This window comes from Dipodomys merriami, unplaced genomic scaffold, assembly GCF_024711535.1.
Source record: "Dipodomys merriami isolate MVZ:Mamm:240054 unplaced genomic scaffold, mDipMer1.0.p SCAF_21, whole genome shotgun sequence".
In the NCBI taxonomy this organism is placed as follows: domain Eukaryota; kingdom Metazoa; phylum Chordata; class Mammalia; order Rodentia; family Heteromyidae; genus Dipodomys; species Dipodomys merriami.
In genome coordinates, this window is record NW_027203493.1 from 22,443,939 (window position 1) to 22,462,500 (window position 18,562).

General features: G+C 38.2%; 1 protein-coding gene across 1 annotated transcript in view; it reads left to right on the plus strand.

Annotated features, from left to right (window-relative positions):
* Ccdc34 (coiled-coil domain containing 34) overlaps positions 1 to 18,562 on the plus strand; it is a 142,976-nt gene that overhangs the window by 73,156 nt on the left and 51,258 nt on the right. Inside the window, exon 8 of the mRNA XM_070031770.1 lies at positions 10,929 to 11,060. Coding sequence (XP_069887871.1) covers positions 10,929 to 11,060 — 132 coding nt within the window. The remainder of the gene's footprint in view (positions 1 to 10,928; positions 11,061 to 18,562) is intronic.

The following is an 18,562-nucleotide window of genomic DNA, read 5'->3' on the forward strand; positions in this document are numbered from 1 at the left end:
ATAGCTGACAAAAATATTCTCCTATTCTGTAGGCCGTCTTTTCAGCTTGTTAACATTTTCCTTTGCTGTGCAGAAACCATTTATCCATTCTTTCTTTGATTTGCTGTGTTCTGGATTTTTACTCATAAAGTTCCTGCCTAATGTTTCCTCTTCCTCCTTCCTATAGCAATTTCATGTCTCACATTGAGGTATCTGATCCATTTTGAATTGATACTGGTGCAAGATGAGAGCCAATTTCAGTTTTCTGCATATGGATATTCAGTTTTCCCAGCACCATTTGTTGAAGAAGCTGCCTTATTTCGGGACTATGTTTTTGGCTGTCTTATAAAATATTATTAGATAACTGTAGATCTGTTTCTTTATTTCTGGAACTTCTATTCCTTCTATTCCTCTGCTTCTCAGGCCTTTATTTTGTTTTTTTTTTTGTTTGTTTTTGTGCCACTACCAAACTGTTTTTAATCACTATAGTTCTGTACTATAGTTTGATGTTTAGAATTGTTATATTTCCATCGCTATTTTTTTTCCTGCCCAGGATTGTTTTTGTGATTCAGAGCTTTTCGTAATTCCTTATGAATTTTTGCGTTGCTTTCTCTATCTCAGTAAGAATGATGGTTGATGAGTGTTACAAATGAACAAATGAGCTAAATAGAGATTTTATAGAAGAAGTAAAAATGGCCAAAAGACATATGAAAAAATGTTTAATATATCTGGCCATAATACAAATCAAAACATCACTGAGGTTCCATCTTACTTAATTAGAATGACCCTCATCAAGAATACAGACAGTAACAGATGTTGGCATAGATCTGAGCAAAAAAGAATTTTAAGATACTGTTGGTGAGAATGTAAACTGGTGCAATCACTCTGGAAAAAAGTATGGAAGTTCCCCTAAAAGCTATTGCTATACAGCAATTCCACTGTTGAGCATTTATCCAAAGATTCTAAACTAGGATATAGGAAGGCCACCAGCAGAACCATGTTCATTGCAGTATTTTTCAACCACAGCCTAAGTAGGGAATCAGGCCAAATATCCCTCAATGGATGGATATAGAGCAAGAAAATGTGGTATATGTACACAATAAAATTTTACTCATCCATTAGAAAGAATGTTATTGCATCATTTGCAAAGAAATGGAAGGACTTAGAAAAAATCATTTTAAGTGAAGTAAGTCAAGCCCAGAGATACAAAAGATATATGTGAAAAAAGATATAGGTGAAAGATAGAATTAAACTATACATATATGAATATGTACTTTGGGGTAGTATCCAAGCATACACAAGTGTATTAATCAAAATATGGTAGATTCAGGAGAGAACCCAAATGATATAATTCCTTAGAAAGGCTAATTTGCAGTCCAACTAAATAAATACCAGGAAATTGGTACTCAGAAGGAGAAGGGATTTAGGGGGAAGGGGCAGACAAATGAAGAGAGGAGAAGAGAGAAATACAGTCATAAAATTCAATGCATAGTCTATAAAATTAAGGAAAAGAAGATTAAGGGAAATTGTGGGGAGAATGATGAAAGGGGTGACATTGATGAAGACACATTGTTATACATGAACTACTGTGTTGAATGGCAACTCCTTTGTGCAAGTACTTAAAGATTAAAAAATATAAAAAATGTGAATACTGAGGCTTAGAAATAGAAACTTGTCCAATGCCACTTATTTAGGTCTCCTAAATTGTCAATGCTTTTTCTATGAAGAGCCATCAAGGGGCTGGGAAGGTGGCTCAGTGGTAGAGTGCTTGCCTTGCAAGCCTGAGGCCCTGGGTTCGATTCCTCAGCACCACATAAGCAAAAAGAAAAAAAAGCTGGAAGTGGCGCTGTGGCTCAAGTGGTAGGGTGCTAGCCTTGAGCTGAAGAGCTGAGGGACAGCGCCCAGGCCCAGAGTTCAAGCCCCATGACCGGACCCCAAAAAAGAGCCATCAAAATATTTTTACTTGTAAAGGTTTTTCAAACCAAAATTGTATCATAATGTCCAACTAACACACAACAGTTTTTATTTAGTACTAATACAACCATCTCCATTGACTGGACATGATTGATTTCTGATTTGAATTATCAAGATATTCCAATGACAGTCATGTTAGCCACAAGAAACCAAAAGTTAATTTGGCCAGAAAATACAAATAAGATGCTGCCCCAAATACAAATAGATGTTTAAAAAGAATTAAGAAATACTTCAGAAATTTTTTTTGTTAAAAGTTTTACTAGAGGCCAGGTACCAGTGGCTTACACCTGTGATCCTAGCTACTGATGAGGCTGAGATCTGAAGATTGTGATTTGAAGCCAGCCTGGGCAGTAAAATTCATGAGCCTCTCATTTCCAAAAAACTACTCAGAAAAGGCTGGAAGTGGTGTTGGATCTGAAGTGGTAGACCACTAGCCTTGAGCAGAAGCAGGTCAGGGACAGCACCTAGGCCCTATGTTCAAACACCAGGACTGACAAAATTGTTTAAATAGGGATACAGGTGGACCCATTGCAACAATGAGATGTACAAGATGTTATGTTGAAAACAAACTTTACAACTTTGGCGAGGTGGGGGGAGGAGATGGGTGGGGGGTGGAGGGAAAAGAGAAAGGATGGGAAGGGGAAACAAAGGAGGAGGCAACAATGCTTGATACGAAATGCACTCATTACCTTGCCCATGTAATTGTAACCCCTCTCTACAGTATTTTCACAATAAAAAAAAGTTGTGCTAGTCTTTAAAAAGTAGCAACTTATGCCAACTCTAGTTCTGGAAACCTGCTCACTTGGCACTACAGCTTGGGCACTTCCTCTGTTCAGCATGTAGGATGGTAGAGTTATACAATGGATAAGATAGTCTTTGCCTACAAGAGAATTTAGCATAAAGATTAGCTAACTTATGTAGGCTCATTTAGCTATTCACTTGTTAGAGCTGAGGCTGTGCAACATAGCTTAGCATCCTGGTTGCTGTTAAATACATACTCAATTGTCCTTCTTCCAGAGTTATTGACCATATTTCATTTTTGGTAATTATGATTTTAAAAGGATTTTTTTTATTTTTTTATTTTTTATTCTTTTTTTTAATTTAATTTTATTTTATTTGAGAACATACTGTACAGAGGGGCTACAATTACATGGGCAGGATAATGCATACATTTCTTACCAAGCATTGCAGCCTCCTCCTTTGTTTACCCTTCACCTCCCTTCCCAGCCTCCCCCCTCCCTCCACCCAATTATACCCCCCTCCCTCCCCCACACCGACATTGTAAAGTTGGTTTTGACATGACATTTTGTACTTCTCATTGTTGCAACAGGTCCACCTGAATCCTTAAACGACTTGTTTGTTCCCATCTCCTCCACATGTTATACTGACATCAAATATAGTGAAAGCGGGGGTTACACTGTGGGGGAGGGACATACAAAGCAACAAAGAAATAATCTTATAAATGCGTTAGAAACACATGCATGAAAGAAACGAAAACATTAAAATACATATTTAAGGGTTCATTTTCCTAACATCACATTATCTGACCTTTTCCGCTTGACTCATACCTATACTAGATATTGCAAATAAGGGAAACCATGGGACCTATGCTTCTTTGGGCCTGGCTTACTTCACTTAATATAATTTTTTCCAAACCTTTCCATTTCCTAACAAATGGGGAAATGTCATTCTTTCTGATGGAGGCATAGAATTCCATTGTGTATATATACCACATTTTCTTGATCCATTCATCTACTGAGGGGCATCTATATACTTGGAACTCAAAAAATTAAACCACAACAAATCCTCAAAGAAACAACTGCCCAATAAATAAGTGGGCGAAAGACTTAAAGAGAAGCTTCTCTGAAGAAGAAAGAAGGATGGCCAATAGACACATGAAGAAATGTTCAACATCCCTAGCCATAAAAGAAATGCAAATCAAAACAACATTGAGATATCACCTCACTCCAGTTAGAACAGCAAAAATCAAGAACTCTAACAACAACAGATGCTGGAGGGGATGTGGACAAAAAGGAACCTTACTTCATTGTTGGTGGGAATGTAAACTTGTTCAACCACTTTGGAAAGCAGTATGGAGGTTCCTCAAAAGACTTCACATAGATCTCCCCTATGATCCAGCAATCACACTTTTGGGCATTTACCCAAATGTTTACAAACAAGACCACACTAAAGCTGCCAGCACAACTATGTTTATTGCAGCATTATTTAAAAGGATTTTTTAAAAAAAAGACATTCTCTTTCCTTTTAAGGATAGAGATGTGATATGGAATCAACCCAGATTTCCCCCTGTGGATGAATGGATCAAGACAATGTGGTATATATATACAATAGAATTCTATGCTTTCATCAGAAAGAATGACATTGCCCCATTAGTAAGGAAATCAAAAGACTTGGGAAAAATTATATTAAGTGAAGCAAGCCAAACCCAAAGAAATATAAGTTACATGGTTTCCAAACCCAGTGGTTAATAAAAGCCAAAAAAGTCACACTCAGACATGATAGATTAAACAGGATTCTAAACATTCACACAGTGAGACCAAAGGGGGATATTCTTAGGAGAGGATCACCAGGGCTCAATAGCTATGTTCATATGATCATATAAAATCATGCTTATTGAAATGAACTCCAAGAAATAGAAACAAGAGGTTTTTAACTTTAGTTTTTGTGTTTTTTTCTCCGGTTTTCCTCCTTTTGTTATGGTTTCATTTCTATACCTTTTGGCTTGAATATAAGTTTATCTGATTTGGGGAGAGGAAGGGGAAGCATAGAAATTGTAGAACAAGGATGAACTAATTCAGCAGTGATATTCACTAGCCACTATGTTAGAAATGAGCTATACAACTATACAACTTGTGAGGGAGGGGACCCAGAAGGGGAAAGAAAACTGGGAGGAAAAAAAGGGAGAGGTGACATTGTTCAAAAAGAAATGTACTCATTACCTGACCTATGCAACTGTAACTCCTCTGAACATAATCTTGCAAATAAAAATTAAGAAAAAAGGAAATAAAAGAATAGAGCTGTGACTTCTAAGGGCTTTGTAACATTTACTCTTCCTAAGACTTCACTTTTTATGTTAATATTTTTATTAATATGTTATTAATATTTTCTAGATAAGATGCAGCTTTACCCTCTGTCCTTTCTTGAGCAGGGGTGACTTGTACATCAGTGAGCATAGTGTGACAAATACATTCCTGTGGAGCCTCTTTAAATAAATCATTTAAAAATAATTACATTTAGATTCATAATTTGGCTTGTAAGCATTTCAAGAATCCTAGTGTTTTTATAGCTTGAAGTCTATGTAGTTATAAAGCTAAATGTCCCTAGGCAAATCCAGCCTTGATTGCATCCAGCTTTTGATCAAGAGGAGTGGCCTTTGTTTTTCTATCTTCTCCAAGACTATTATTGGCATCAACCTTTTACATTTTTTTAATATCACTCATTGTTGGATAAACATATCACAAAGCCACTCAAACAAAGAAGCTGACAGAAAGGATTTTTTCCCCTCTTGTCAGATATAATGTTAGTTTTGGCATGATAGCCATGTGCATAATGAAAAGCAAGTGTTCCATTATGTAGTCAACAAATATTTTTTGATGCCTACTTAATAACAGTACCTAAACTCAGCACTGGGTAGTGGGACATAAGATACACAAATATCTGTGGTATGGAAGATTCATTATAATAGAAGAGATAGCCCATACACTAAGAAAATATACAGGATAATGTTATGGAAGATATGGTGAAAACTGAATTGGTCAGAAAGCCCAGTGGCTTGATCACAGTGAACTCCAGAGTTGTTGAAAGGACTTAGACTTTCTTCTGAGTCATTAGAAGTTTTGGATCAAGGAGTGATGTGGATGATCCAAATTTTAGAAGACCTATTCTGGCTTCTGTTGAACAATCTATAGAAGATTACGTGGATGACTGGAAGCAGTTTGTAGACTTTCCTGGCTTTAGTTCCTCTATACAGCCAAAACTGAGAGGAGAACTTGTGGATGAGCAAATTCTTTTTTGGAAGTGATCAAAGGAACAGAAGTAGATAAGAAATGCTAGCAAAGAAAGGAGTGAGCACACACACAAAGAAAAGAAAACACAGGAGCAAAAGAAAAATCAGTTTTAGGACTGTGGAAGATGCAGGTAAACTGTATACGTGGCCAGAGCTCCATTCCTTTACAGACTTTCTAAGATGTCACGTAGTGATACAACTAGAAGTTCTTAGATGCCTGTCCCTTAATGGACTTGCCCATTGGAAGGATAACTTCCTTGAGCTGCTAATTTTATGGGTGAGGCAGACAGACTAATCAAAGCCCACACTCCAAACATCAGGGACAAAAAATACAAGAGTTGTGTAAGAGGATCGTACTCTAGATGGGCTCAATACAGAAAGCTCAGTGAGACATGGTAAAAGTTCAAGATTGGGATGCCAGTGGTGCTGACAAGGACAGATCCATGGGTTACCACGAAACTGTTCAGTGAAATTCTACCCTGGGACAGAAATGTCCATATGTTTATAGTGATGATAGGCCATTAATTTCATCACCCCTTACCTCTCTGACACAATCTACATTTGGTGGACAGGGTGACTTTCCCTCTCACATCTTATTTATTTTATTGGCATTAAGATTTATCAGTTAAAGTGAAGAAATCAACAAATAAAGATTTAGTTAACTTAAGGGTAACACTGGAAGATTATGGAGATGTTGAGTTGCTTGATTCTAGTGATCATTTTACTATATATATGTATGCCAAAACATCATCTATATTTTAAACATCTACAACCATAATCAGATAATTAATGAGAAAAAGGATTTAGTAACCTAAAAACAAGTCTTTTTAGTCTTAGATGTCTTCTGTGTATAATGTTTTTGACAGTTTATAGAGCCAAACAAAAGTGAAGTAATGGGAACAAGCTTGAATGTACCATATATTTAGACAGAAAAATGCATTTTCAGTTAGACAAATGTCTGAAAGAGTAGAGGACTTATGGGCAATGTTAGAAATGTCTGTTTGAAAGTTAGAAACAAAGGATTATTTCTTCATTGGTCATGGTTATTCAAGTGTCTTATATCCTGCAAGTCCAAAGCCAGGAATACAATTTTCATGTCATGAAACTCAACATTGTGAAAACGAATATGCATCAGAGTGTTTCTCAGGAAAAGAACATCTGTAACTTGTCAAAAACAAGTCTCCTTGTGGTTGAAGGTGCCTAGGAGAGTGATTCTGGAGACAAGTAGTCCAAAATCCTTTGTCAAAAGCTACTGTGAAGAGGCGGAGTTGAAATGCACCATGTTATCAGAGGTAGATGTGCATGCTCTGCATGGTGTTCTAGCATGGTCTCATGGAACCATTGTCTTTCCGGCCTAGGATTTAGCCTTTTGCATTTTCATTATTATCTACTGTCACTGAAAGCTTTCTGGTTATCATCACTTAGGCAAATGACTGTTTGTAACAGTACTGGTAATAATGTCTATTTAATTAGTCCTCTTTGATGTAAGTACTATGTCAAGCCCTATACACAGATATGAATTGATTAAAAAAAAACAAATGTTTCCTTGTAGGTGATGTGAATTTTTTGTGGATAGATAGACCTCTTTACCATCAATATATATATATATATATATATATATATATATATATATATATATAATCTACATCTATATATCTCTGATTTTTAATTTATTTTTTAATTTATTTATTTTGGGTCTGGCTGTGGGCCTGAACTCTGGGCCTGGGCGCTGTCCCTCAGCTCTTCAGCTCAAGGCTAGTGCTCTACCACTTGAGCCACAGCACCACTTCTGGCTTTTTTCCTTTTTCCTTATGTGGTGCTGGAGAATCGAACCCAGGGCCTCATGCATGCAAGGCAAGCGCTCTACCACTGAGCCACCTTCCCAGCCCTATATCTCTCATTTATAAGCGCATCTTATGTATCAATATGTATCATCTATTGAAGGTTCCCCATCCCAGGGGCACCACATGGAGGCAGGCAGGCACAGGAGAAAGATTATGACAAGGTTTATTAGAGGAACCATATGGTAGCATATGGTAGCAGGAAGAATCTGGGGGTAGGAAGTGAGGTAGATGGGAGTTCAGGTGGGTCTGGGTGGAGAGAGGGAGGGGCCAGCTGTGTGGTGGGAACTCCAGGGATGGGAGGGGCTCAGGTCTGGGTGAGCTGAGGACCAAAGGTGAGCATAATACTAACGCCTATCTATCTATGTATCTAAATATATCTTTTTTTTCTGCTTTAAAATTACTGTCTTCTGCCCACTTTTGATATGGAAGTGAACTTCTGGGGCATCATGAGGGGGAGGGTAGTTTACGGCTAGATTTAGAAATCAGGAGGGCTCTTTGTACTTCTGAGAGCTCCTATCCATTTCTAACCAGTACAAATGGAAGAACTGGCACTCCACTGCTAGAACCAGGAGAATCTACTTAGGAACAAATCTTATCTGGTGGAGCGGGGTGGGGAGACTCTTTTTAGATACTGTTTGTGCTTATTATCCGGTGAGCCCTTCTGGTAGCACTCATGAGTTTGAATGAAAGGACTGTTTGCTTTCCAGGTGGAGTCAGAATGAGGCGTTCAAGGCTTTGAAGCTATGAAGGAGAATCACCAACAACTGCTTTACCCTCAAGAGGCAATACAGCTAGTGGTTAAGAATATGGATGTGAATCCAATATTTACCAATTTTAGGTTTTTCTTCATTCGTACTTTCTAGTCTGGTCTTTATTCTGTGCTCTGTAATGTTGATTTCAATGTCTCCATAACTCCCTTGACCTCTAACTTGCAGTTGAATCTGACTCATGGAAAGTACTGATGGAAGACTAGGTAGGAGAGAAGGTAGTTGAGATATTGTTCTTTCTCCTTCTCTGTCAAGCTATGGTATGGACAGTGGTTGGTTTTGTCTATTCAGGACCCTCTTCCAGACGTATAGCTCTCATCTGGTTTCAGCTATATCATTTTTCCTCTTGTCTCTCTGGGCTAAAAGATGAAATAATCTTTCCTGGGGACTCCCAGGGAGATCTGTTACTATTTTTTTCTCTCAATTCTCTTCACATCTTCATAACATTCTCTGCTTCCCCTTTAAACATGCACCCCTCCCTCTGTCAGTTTGTTTGAGCAAACAAATATGCCTCAAACTTGGTGGCTTAGAATCAACAGAAATTTATTTTTCGCAGGTTGGAAGCCTAGGAAGATTTAGATCAAGGTGTTGACAGGTTTAGTGAGGGGAGAGATTTCTATTTCACCTTTATAAGTATAACAGTCTTGTTCATGAAGGCTATGCACCTCCCTCAACTCCTCTTTTTCCTTTATTATCTCCTTGGTAATTTGAATTTTGATAAATGGAATTTTGGGGGATGGGAGATGCGATGTAAACTTGCAGTCCATTGCACTCCTGATAATTACATTGCTTGGACTTGAAGAAGTAATTTCACTGTTTTGTGATTGTATTTTATTATATGTAAAACTAAGGTTGCTATTATAAACTGAGGAGCTATTATAAACTAAGGAGCTACTACATGGGATTGATCATTGGAGAATGAATTAAGTGAACATCTCTGAAGTACTTTGCTTCTAATCAGTGCTAGCTCTAGTGTTTTGTGTTTGAAAATGAAACAATGAGACTTGCTGAGAAGAGTTTGGGAAGAGAGAGGGGAGGGAGGAGGGAATGAAGGCTGGGCTCTTGTCAAGGTACATTGTGTGCATGTTTGGACATGTCGAAATGACCTCCTCCCAACAACTAATTGATGCTAAAAAATACAGTTTCATATTTACTCCTTAAAAACAACTTTATAACATAAACAGTTTCTCACTTTACATATGGGGAAACTACAACATAATGAAGTTTAAACAACAGAGTGGTGACATAAAAACTAGGTCTCATTTGGAAGCTGGTTTTCACATCATTGTGTGACATGAGAGTTCCCATCTAGCTACAAGAAAGAGAACAGAAAATTAAGATTAATAGCCAGCAAAAGCATTCTAAAATACTCTAGTGATGATGGAGTATTGAGTAGATTTATTTTTAAAGCAACTAATCTCCTAGAAGTGACTTTTGACAGTAAAAAGAACATTTATCAATGTCATGCCAATTGTGCAATGAAATATAGTACTGTGGGGGGGGGGTTCAAAGAGAGTTTATCATTCTTTTTTTTGCCAATTGATTTTTTTCCTTTAGCCTAAGGATCTTTCCCTTTTCCTGCACAAAACTATCTTTAAGCTTTAATTCCAAAAATAGGACTATTTTCATTTTCCTTATTATCCTTTGGAAAGAGGTGAAATCCTGAGATTAACTGAACAATTCTCACTCTTATTTTCCAAGATCAGGCTTTTGTACTAAAGGTAGGAAGGAAAACTAAACCCTCTTTTAAGGGTTAATTACTAAACCCTCCTTTAAGAATCTGGTTATAGTGTGAGGAAAGATAGGAAATCAATGCATGTAATCAAGTTGGATTTGTCTAAGCTACTGAGACAGGATCTCCTGAAAACTTGAAAGAAATAAGTCCCTTTTGGCTTTGACAGCTTGAGGGATGGATTAGTTTTCAGACTAAAAACAAATGATGGACCCTAGACAAAGATAACCTGGGTATCTGTGTATGTCAAGTTCTATTCAAGTCTCAGGTAAGACATCTGGATGAGAAAGAGGAAGCAGACATGTCAAGAGACTGGCCAGAAGTATTGGGAATGATATTTCTATGCAAAAAAGAGGCACATACAGTGTAGAAAATTAGAAACTAACAAAATCTATATTGGAAAAGTTCATATATATATATGCTCTTTCCAGAAGAATTTCCCAGGAATAAAACTAATTCACTTGGAACCAAAGGAAAGTAGGTAACGTGGGAGAGAAGCCAAACCCAGAAAATTTGATGTGATAAGGTTTGGGGAAAGTTGATCATTCACTTGTGGCTTTGTATAAGTTAATTTCTCACTCACTAAACTATTTTCTTTTAATTAGGAAGTGTAGTGGCCAGTGTGGTGATGCCTGCATTAGCTTATAGAGACGAGCTTCGGTTAGACACAATCTTTCCTTCTCAGTGGCATGCTCACAGCTTCTTCAGACCAAGGAAGATCAGCAGAGACTCAAAGGGTATGTTTCTTTTTGTTTAAAAAATCTATTTAACCAGTCCCATTTCTTTCCCTAACTACAGGAGACATTGTCATTGTTCACTACCACCACCACCATCACCATCATCTTCATTCATCATCATAAACAGGTGAACAGCCAAATCTATCCAGTGAGCAGCACCATGGGCCAGTTACCTTAGCAGAAGTTCACATCGTTCCTTAACAAGCAATGATCAATAAAAGAAACACAGTATTTATTCACATTTAGTAATGAGAAAGCTGAGGCTTGAGATTCTATAGCCAGCAATGTGAACCTAGAATTCAGATCCATATTCAATTTAAACATAGAGGTGAAAATTAGAGAGACTAGAAGACTTGCTAACTCAAACCATTTTCCACTTAGAATAAGTGGGCAAGCACTTGGAAGATTTCATCGATTTTCAAAGGTTAGCCCCAGTGTTACATTGATCCCTACCCTTTGTAGTCTGGAGATTGTTAAAACATCAAAAGTTTCCATTTTCCAAATTGCCCCAGAAGTGAGACTCAGGTCTTTTCTTGACTTGTGCAAAAACTCTAGTCAAAGCCATACATGTTGTTACTAGGATTAGTAAATCCTAGAATTTGCGATATGGCTGGGAGAAATCATGGAAGAACTCATACTGCCAAAAATCAAAGCGGGCATCCTTATTCTCAGATTCTTATGCTCTAGGATTTCTTATTGAGTGCTTCATACTAACCACAACCACTGTCTCTCCCTGGTTACTGACCTGAGTGGCTTCTCAAATTCCCCATTTTTCTATTTCTGTCATTCTGTTTTCTCTACTCCATCAAACTCTAGTTTTTAAAACTCCATTCGCTGTACAGTTATGCAAGAGGACTTTCCTTTGAACAGATTTGACTTTCCTTAGAACACAGATGGTGGATATACCCTATCTTACCTTCCTGATAGCCACTGCCATGGAGAGATTGGTTTATTCCAGCAAGGATCTAGCAAATGTTGGGGAACCATTAATGGTAATTCCAAACACCGCCACCCCCCCAACACACACATCTTGACAACCTGGATCAAGTCAGTTTCCTGAATACTGCATTTGTTTTAATCCCTGGATAATTTGACTGGTCCTGGGTCTGTGCGCTTGTCTCCTGCTCCCTCTGGGTTAGTCTGAGATTTCTGAACTCAGGAGACTGCTTTGGGCTTCTGGGTTTCTTAAAGGGTATTTGGCACCCCTTAAATGCTGCTCATTAAAGGAAACAGTAGGGCTGCTTTCTCTTTAATAGTCTAGTCATAGAATGTTTGACCTACTTGGAAAGGTCAGAGGTAGAAGATGGTAGTTTGAGAAGGTGAGACAAGCCTGCTTGGTAGGGTGGGAGCCTGAATACAGAAGGAAGACCAGAGCCCTGGAGCTCTGAGGCCTAGTTCCTGGTGGTCAGGAAACCCAGTGAGGGTTCTATAAAAAATAATGACAGCAGTTAAACCAGTCAAGGGCCCAGTTTGGGGCTGCAATTCCAGATTTTGCTTTTCCCCTCACTCTTGAGGTTTGGCTCATTGCCTTTCACCCTCTCCTGAGGTTCTGTTGACACATGAGTGTTAGGAAAGCTTCTGGAGGGTGGGGTAAAGGGTGGCCCTGTCACAAAGAAGGCTAATTGGCTGCAACTCCCCCCTCCGCCCCTCCAGCTGGCCTAAATCTTTCTTTGGATTTTAGTTCTTCCTAAAGGGTCTTGGCATCAACATCCCGCCTCTCTTTTCAAAATAATTAAAACCAAAGAAATTCAAATTAGGTCTTTTCTTGTGGTCAATGCTGTTTGTCCCTTGTTTTCTAAGTGGCAGAAGTGGGGTGCCACTGGGACATTTTGTCTTCATAGTTGGTTCTGAACCCAGTTAATGCCTTCCTCCCTTGCAGAATATGTCCATGTTGTGACATCCCCAAAAGCTAGGAATGACAAATTCTGCATCTGTATGGCTCTTCTCACTCTCTAACTTGTAGCAGACATTACCAGTAGATCAAGGCAGTTTTTTTTTTTTTCCAACTGAGCCTGGGCATTCTCATGAATCTTCTTACTATGACTTTCTCTGCAGCTACTACCAGTAATCCATGTTGGCCCAGAGACTGGAATGGAGTTTGCATCTTGACATTACCCTAAATTGCGTTGGTGCTCTGAAGAAGGCATTGCTTTCTCTGTGGGGGTTAGGCCAAGGGCAATGTAATTGGGAAAATTACAGGTTTGTTTACAAATCCTAAAGTTTCTTGTTCCTAAGCCTTCAGGCTGGTTGTGCATTCATTTGCTCTCTCTCATCTACTTCCCTTGTTTGAAATGCATTATGGTTTCCTAGGAAGACTCCTAACAAGAATCGCAGTATCAGTGATGAAAGTGTCCACTTAATCCAACCACAACTCAGCCTGAAATTTATCACTTATAAAGAACCTTTTGAGTTACACCACAATTAAAACAAGAAGGAATCGAGCTGATTCTGTAACTACTGTAATGTTGAGTGGGTATGTTGGAGGGGTTAAGACAGACCCAGGGTAAGAGGATAGATAGAACCATGTTTTAAATTGTGGCTAGACCTCTTGTTAGGTGGTCTTTAAGAAGTTAATTGCATTTCTTTGAAGATGTATTTCCTCATCAGTAAAATGGGGAAAATAATAAGTTCTAATTTCATGTTGTGCTGTGAGGATGAGTTTATACCTATTAGACACTTAGAGTTATGATTTGAAAATGAAATGTTTCCCACAGAAAAATCCTCCCATGGATTTGGGGCTTAGTTGCCAACTAATGAGGAAGTGATTGGATCCTAAGGGTTCTAACTTAATGAATGGATGGATCTCTCCATCACAAAATGTAATGGCATAATTGGGAGGTGGTAGAAAGCAGGAAGTAGGCCCTCCTTGGAGAAAGTAGATCCCTGGGGGCGTGGCCTTGGGTGCCATATATTTTACTCATTTTCTTTGCTTCCTGGCTGCTAAGATGTTAGTTAGCTGCTCTATTTTACCATGCCCTCCCTTCCTTGATGGACTGACACCTCTGAAACCATGAGCCAAAATAAATCTTTCCTACTCTAAAGTAATTTACTTCAGGTGTTTTGTAACAACGATGTAAAATCTTAACATAATTAGTACACATTGGAATTCTGGGCAAATCATGAGCCCCTCCTCTCCTACTCAAGTTTATGGCAGACATAATTAATAGAGCAACATGATGATTAGAGACACGGATTTTATCAGCTACTTACTGACCATTGGCCAAGTAGGTGAAATTACTTGTCCAAGGTCATCACATAGCTAATGTGAGACAGAAATCTAGGCTTTGGTTCTAGGTCTACTGGCCTGAAAGATCTTGCGGCCCTCTACATGAGCTAGGATGATTTTCAGCTTCCTAGAGGGAAAAGTAGTTTCCACATTTATAAAATGGAGATAAATACAATTCAATCTCATTGAGTTATTCTAAGGATTAAATGAGTCTGTGCTTGTAGCACAGTGCTGGACCTATTCAAAATGTCTGTTGTCACCTGAATAATCATCATTGTTCTCATTGTTTTGTTCTGAATCCACTCCCTCTTTCCCACCACCTACCATTGTGGTTGGCACAGGTTTTCCTTGTGTATGAGTAGTCCTTTGGAAACAGTATGCAGTATTGTTGTACCAGCAAGAGAGAAGGCACAAATTACTGACAGGATTGAGAACTTTGGCTGACCTCTGGCCTCCTCATAAATAATGACAGGAAATCTGTTTCTGTCTACCTTGGGAAAATCCTAGATTTGTAGCTCAGGCCAACCAAGAAGCAGAAGCTCTTCCAAGTTCCTAGAGGCTCTCTGCTATTTGAGGCTATCCTGTAGAGGATGGCCCTGTCATGTTCATGAGGGAATATCTCCTAGAAAGGTAGATGATTGCATCAGGTAGGGAAGAATATCCATTAAGTACCATCTCCTTGTCTTTAACACCCAATGCTTGAAATAGAGTATTCTTGTTAAGAATTTTGAAAAGGCGTGTTTTGTCATCAAGAGTTTAAAGAAATGCAAATTCCTTGAACTTTTGTTGACAGTATACCCAAACCAATGTTAATAGCTAATAAAGGATTTATTATCTAATTTCTTACATTTCCCCAATCTAATCAAGGAATATTTATGATTGGAAATCTTCCTTAAACTCCTAGTGGGCATTATATTAATTTCAATGATGGAAACTTGATATTTCCATTGAACAAAAGGCAATTGTATACCTTGCTTCCTGTCTACACATATTTGTCATTGTGGTTCACCTATTTGTAAAAAAAACTACTATTCTCATATATTTTATTTTTAGATCAGTTTTAGATTCACAAGAAAACTGAGAGGAAGGGACAGAGGTTTTCTGTATACCCTTTCACCTCACACATATGTACATCCACCTCCATCATTAATATTCCTTATCAGAGCAGTACAGTTGTTGCGATTAATGAACATACATGGACACATCATAGTTACTCAAAGTCCATCGTTTGTCTGAGAATTCATGCTTGATATGGTGCATCCTATGGACTTGGACAAATTTATAATGATATGTTTTCACCACTACAATATTCTATACAGTATTTTTACTACCCTAAAGATCATGGGCTCTCCTTAGTCATCCTGATCTCTATCACCTGCATTTTGCGATTTCAGAATGTCAGTTGCGATTGTATATGTAGCTAAAATTGTTTGGAATTTTAAATTTGCAAATTCTTTCAGATTTGTGGAAAACTTGAAAACATGCAAGGGGTTGCCTTCCACCTTCACTCAGCTTTTCCTAACATTTTTGATGATATTCATTCCCTTCACTCTCTCCATAGCCCTCCTGCTTCCTCTTGTCCCAACATCAGCATTTAGGCAATACTCATCCGTTTTTAATTTTCAGCCTACATGAAGTGTGTGAAGAGTGTTTCATACATGCATGTATTATAATTTTATTCTGATTGTCTTCTCTTGCTCTCCCTTTCTCTTTTTCTTCTGATTTCTTCCTACTGGTATGCCAGTTTTCAGTAAGATTTCTTGTGCCATACATAGACACAATGTTTTTTTATATTATTCTTTCTCCATCATTCTATTTCTTTCTCACATCCCTCCTCCAGCAGTCCCACAGTTACAATCAAATGTTTTACACTCAGACACACACACACAGACACACACGCTATCTGTTTTTGTTTTACCCTATTAAAAAGCTTTAGAATTGGTTCTTTTAGTGCTGACTCCTTTACTGGGTCTTCATGGAGAGGTAAAGTTGAACTTCTGCTTGAATCATGATTTTTCAGTCAAGAAGCAACACTGTAGGCTTTCTCCCCCATACAGAACTAACAGAAAATAGCTTTTCTCTTTCAAAGGGTATTAGAAACAGAATCTCTTCACTCGTCTCAAATGCAGGCAGATCATTTCCAAGATACGTTGAACCATTTTAATTTTCCCAGTGAGGTCAGTGCTCCTCCTCCCTGGGAGGCCTCCCACAGAGTGAACATCATACCATCTTGCTCAGCCCTGAAGATCCTATCTGCTCTCCTGGCACATGTCCCGAGCCTGAGACATGGTGAGAGCAGATATGGCTCCTTCTTGTCTCACCCACAAAGATGTGAATCTCAGCACTCTGAGTGATGGCTTTGTGGTTTTCAGATAGTGAGAAGTGTTTATGAACTTAAGGAGCTCTGCTCTAAGGGAGAGTGCTGCCTAAAATCCAACTGTTGGGTTTAAGGCTGTGAAAACTTGTGGGTTTTTCTATTTTCACTCATGTTTCCTTATTTCAAATAGCCATTGTGATTAGCATCTGGAACTTTCTGGGGTCCAAGGTAATTATGCCTTTCAAAGGTATGAAGATTCTAAATATTGCTGGGGATGTAGCTCAGTGAGAGTGCTTGTGGAGCTTGTGCAAGGCCCTGGACTCAATCCCCAGAATGAGATTGTTTTCCCCCTCAATGTCACAAAAATGAAATTTCATACCTATCGTCAGAAGTTATTTGTTATATTATATAAACCACCCTACTGTAACAAATCAAAATGAAATTCACTAAAGCACCCTAAAAAAATCTCTACACTTTTTTAGGTTCTACTTGAAAATTTTTTTCTGAATTCAGACATTTTTCTCTCCCATAGAGGTGAATTATCCTTCAAATCCAAGCATGTTGGGTATCAGTTGCTCCATACATTATTGTTGTTTGTTCATACATTTTATTTTTTCACAATTCTTTCAGAAATTAGCTGCTAAGGGTATAAAGACTTCTATCGGAACTGAGCAGGACTGAGGGTAGAATAACTTAAGTTGGAAAACACCGGACCATGTCGTAAGGTCTCTGCAACCTTTAGTCTTTTTCCTTGTTCACATATCCTTTTCTTTAAAACTGATGCATATATATGAAGATGGCCTTCACTGAAAGCTGTTGAATAATGGGAGGGTGAGAAGGAGAGGAAAGAGATCATATATATATATATATATATATATATATATATATATATATATATATATATATATGAGCTGCCAGAGTGAAACCCTTTTGTACAATTAACATACAGTGAAGCCAAATGCCAGTGCTTACACCTGTAATCCTAGCTACTCAGGAGGCCGAGATCTGAGGATGATTGTTCAAAGCCAGCTCAGGCAGGAAAGTTTGTGAAGTCTTATCCCCAAATAATCACAGAAAAAGCCAAAAGTGGCACTGGGGTTCAAGTGGTAGAGTGCTAACCTTGAGCAAAAGGGGCTCAGGGACAGCACTTAGGCCCAGAGTTCAAGCACCAGGATCTGCAAAAATAAATAAATAAATAAAGTGAAAAAAAGTGAGTGACAAGAAAGTAAAACAGGCTCTGTTGGGGGATGGATGGCAGCAGGTTTGGGGGAAGGTCAATGGAAAGCGTGAATGAGGATGAATATAGTCTAAGTACTTTATAAGCATGAAAATGGGATAATGAAACTTACTGAAATTATTTTATGAAGGGGGGATGAGGGAGAAAGATGAAGGCTTGAGTTTGCTGGGAGATATTGTATGTATGACAGATATGTCACAATGAAAAACCCCCTTCTAAAACTAATATATGCTAATAAGAATCTCTATAAAAAATAAGGAGAAATTTAAAAACATTCATGTTTAAGCCCATCTGAAGCATAGTTTGTAGCCACAGTTGTAACATTCACCTGAGGATAGATGCCTAATATAAACACTCAGTCAGGTTCTCAAATTCAATTTCAGTAGTGACAAGAGAGAAATGAAAAGTAAATGGCTTATTGTTCCAGGCCTGGCTCTTACAACCAATTTCAAGCTATTAGAGACTGGGACAATAGAGTGAGTCTGGAAAATGGAGGGAAAAGAGCTGTTTTCTAACCTCTAAGCTGCACGTAGACAGTTGGCATATAGTATACTATGCATCTCCATCTTTGACTGTAATCCTTCTAACACTTTCCCTTGAATGGATCACATTTTAATTCATCTGTCCATTTCTTTATTCTTTCATTTATTTCCAAACAGTTCTAAATGATAGTTTTTAAATTAAGAGCAACAGAAGCTGTCTTTCATTAAGGAGAGATATAT